We start from the raw sequence: 3,508 nt of genomic DNA on the forward strand, positions 1-3,508 counted from the left end.
CCCTAAATTTTTTATGTGCTCAAATTTGCCCCTAAAAAGCATTTTAAGTCACAGGAATGCCCTTCCAGCTGGTCAAAGTTGTTTGATCAAAACTTTGAAATTCATAACAAATTCATATGAACTTAGAAGAATGCAAAATAAGATATCAAAATGCTCATAAAAACAACACCTATATGCACATGCCATTTACGTTCATGGCAAAAGCACTCTTTAAAGCTTTTTAGGGTTTATAATATTAAAAAACAATTTAGGGTGAATTCAAATAAATGCACATGTAGGTGAGGAGCGTAAATGACATGCGCGTATAGGTGATGTTTTTATGAACATTTTGATATCTTATTTGCATTTTTCTGACTTCGTATGAATTTTCAAAGTTTTGGTCAAACAAATTTGACCAGATGAAAGGGCATTCCTGCGACTTAAAATGCTTTTTAGGGGCAAATTTGAGCACATCAAAAATTTAGGAGTAAATCTGAGAGTGTGCGCAAATTAGGGGCATAAATGTAAATGTCCCAAATTATATCCCATCTAGCATTATCCAGAACATACCTCGATGAATCTGCCAAGGTTAGGTCTGCCCCCAACGATATCATAGTTCTTGATGCCAGAATAGGATATCTGAAGCCTTTCGATGAATGGCACATATGCAATGTCAACCTAGAAAGAATATATATCACAGCAAAACCATGTATTTCAAAAACACAATTCTTCTGAAATCTTCTATGAGGTTTGGCCATGGACAAGAGGAAAGGGAACCCCTGATGTAGTGACGTACACATACCAGACTGAACTGGTCAAGGAAGAATGGGCCATCGCTGAACTTCCCTAGGGCAGCTTCTATTTTATCAACAGCGGCAACTAATGATAGATCAAACAAGGTGAAATGTGAGCACAAACTGCATGCAGCCTTTCAATATAGAACATCTCAAACAAACAAACATGTTGTAAGTAGTGCACTGTTCTTCTGTTTTTGTTTACCAACTTCGTCGGTCACATCTCCCTTGGAGCGTAGGCATGAGAAGAAAGCGCTGGCATTGAAACTGTCACTGTACGCAAGGAGTTCCTCAGCAAACTTCTTCTTTGCAGAATCCTAGTGGTTCACCACATCAGGAATGCAAACTTCAGTTCCACTGAAAACAAGGAACATGTGTATGTGTCTCTTACATGAGGGAGCAATTCTGGGCCATCGAAATTGTCGTCGATGTACTTAAGCAGATTCAGGCTCTCTCCTTTCACTTGCTTGTTGTACTCCAGGGCAGGTACCTGTATATCCAACATAAAGAGATGTGTGCATGAAAAGAAATGATAAATACTACTCCCTCTTTCCCGAAATAACTGTCTCAACCATACTATAATTTTATACTAAAGTTAGTACAAAGTTGAGACACTTATTTTGGGACAGAGGGAGTATATCACATATATACAACTCCCCCGTTCCTAAATATAAGTATTTTTAGACGTTTCAAATGTACTTCAACATACAGATGTATGCAGACATATTTTAGAGTACAGATTCACTCATTTTGCTCTGTATTTAGTCACTCGTTCGAGTCTCTAAAAAGACTTATATTTGGGAACGGAGGGAGTACCTTGTTCTCTGGGTAGACCTTGTTCTTGTACCAGGCTGGCCTGTCCATGAGATCTAGCGCGACTATCTTGATCTTGCCCTGCAAGCCCTGCACATGAATCATATGAGAAGGAAGGAAAGTCCACTGAAAAGGGAAGAAAAAAAACACTCCCACTAGTGCCTGCTTGCTACTCCCTCCGTTCCAAAATAACTTTGTACTAACTTTATACAAAGTTGGGTCATCTATTTTGGAACGGAGGAAGTACCTTGCAATTTCTCGCGATCCATACGCGCTGCGCGTATGGGCAGTGGTACGCCACGTAAAGCCTGAACAAGACAAGAAGAAAGTGAAGACCAACAGGATGAATATGCAACCGAGGAATGTATTTCACCTGTTTGTACCTGGTGGTGCCGTCGAAGAGGGAAGAGGGCTCGGAGGAGGCGGAGGTCAGGTCGGCGGGAAGATCTTCTCCGGCAGAGCTGCGAATGTTGAATTCATTAGGAGGCCGAGAGAGTCAATCGAGAATAAAGGCATGAGATTGTGCGCCTACATGACCGGTACGGCAGCACCGGCGGCCATGGTGACGCGGTTCAGGGCCATGGCGAGTGCTGTGCGGGTCAACTGGCAGTGGTATGTAACAGAGGTGGCAATGGGATGGAAGAACGAGACTTGCTAGAGACAAAACCAGTTGGATGCAAGGGGGAGAGAGAATCTTCAACGTTGATTCCCTACGTTGCGGTACCACCAATCTCGGTGTTGACCGTCTCCAAGTCTCATTACAAGTTTTATGTTTCTGAGCAACTCGTTGCAAGTGGTACTATTCCATTCTGATAAAGATCCTCGAGCCTGCTCGTGATAACAATGATGACGTCAGGCTAGCCGGAGAGACGTCCGATGCTGGTTTCGTAAACTTTTGTAGCCAGGTGCAATTGTTCCATTTCCATGTCAACGGCTTCAAGAAGGATTTGGCCACCTGACTGGGTTGAACAAAGGGTGATGGGACGGGCATCACAAAAATAAAAAACCGAAGCTCTGCCACTCCAAGAAACCCCAAATCTACAGGACTTGACAAGCTTCAAACCGTGATAAAAAATGTTTGAAATTGATCAAAACTGTGATTAAAAATCATTGCAGAATTATAGACACATTTTTTAAAGTGTAACTAAAGAAGTTCATAATAAGAAATGTTAATGAGTTTACAAGAAAAATGCAGCCGCTACCCTTTATTCTCCACTCAAGTAACGTTTTCAATTACTGCAATCTAAACAACAACCGGTATTCAAGTGGCTTGCAACATGTTTCTAATAAAAAGTGCCTTGCAAGATGGCCAATTTTTAAGGTAAACATTGCAATCTTATGCTGGCTGACCTCCGCGTCGCCTCCTTGTCAGCTCAGGGGGGAGAAACCCTGGCTGCCAGAGAGTCCTCCCTTCCTCATATTCCTCATCGCGCCACAGCCTGGCGCCCCCGGTGAAGCTCAGGCCAGTCCAAGGAAGGCGGCAGGGGGACTTTTCTCGATTCGTGCTATGCGGTCTCGCGCCATTTAAGGTTGAGATGCAGAGACCGGTCTGGCTTGCATGGCTTACTGCGTCGCGGGTGCGGCTGGCCTTGGCATCGTACTGCGCCTGCGCGCGATGTACTGCCGCTAGGTTACATCTAGTAGGTTCTCATCAGGCTCCGACAGCTACATCTGGCAGGTTCTCAGCCCATTCCGTGACTCTATGGTATACGGCTCGGTGGTGATGATCCAAATCCGGTTGGCCGGCTGAGGGGACTGCAGATTGTGCTGCAACGAACTCTCACGGCTCCACGATGGCGGTGGTCACTGCAAAAACATTCGGAGTGTTCATCTCTGAAGATCCAGTGGTTGACTACGGCGGTGTGATGCAAATTATGGGTCGGGACATGACGCAGAGGGATGGTTATGCAACGGAGGCGGTC

General features: G+C 44.3%; 1 protein-coding gene across 1 annotated transcript; it reads right to left on the bottom strand.

Annotated features, from left to right (window-relative positions):
* Positions 1–549: 549 nt before the first annotated feature.
* LOC119343425 (protein IN2-1 homolog B-like) lies at positions 550–2,177 on the bottom strand (the record flags this gene model as incomplete). Its single annotated transcript, XM_037614381.1, has 8 exons — positions 2,119–2,177; positions 1,970–2,047; positions 1,834–1,894; positions 1,590–1,676; positions 1,165–1,263; positions 979–1,090; positions 782–858; positions 550–657 (listed from the first exon to the last, which is right to left on the bottom strand). Coding segments are annotated over exons 1-8 (672 nt in total), but the record flags the coding sequence as incomplete, so codon positions are not given.
* Between the last annotated feature and the right edge of the window lie 1,331 nt (positions 2,178–3,508).

This window comes from Triticum dicoccoides, unplaced genomic scaffold, assembly GCF_002162155.2.
Source record: "Triticum dicoccoides isolate Atlit2015 ecotype Zavitan unplaced genomic scaffold, WEW_v2.0 scaffold126939, whole genome shotgun sequence".
Classification (NCBI taxonomy): Eukaryota; Viridiplantae; Streptophyta; class Magnoliopsida; order Poales; family Poaceae; genus Triticum; species Triticum dicoccoides.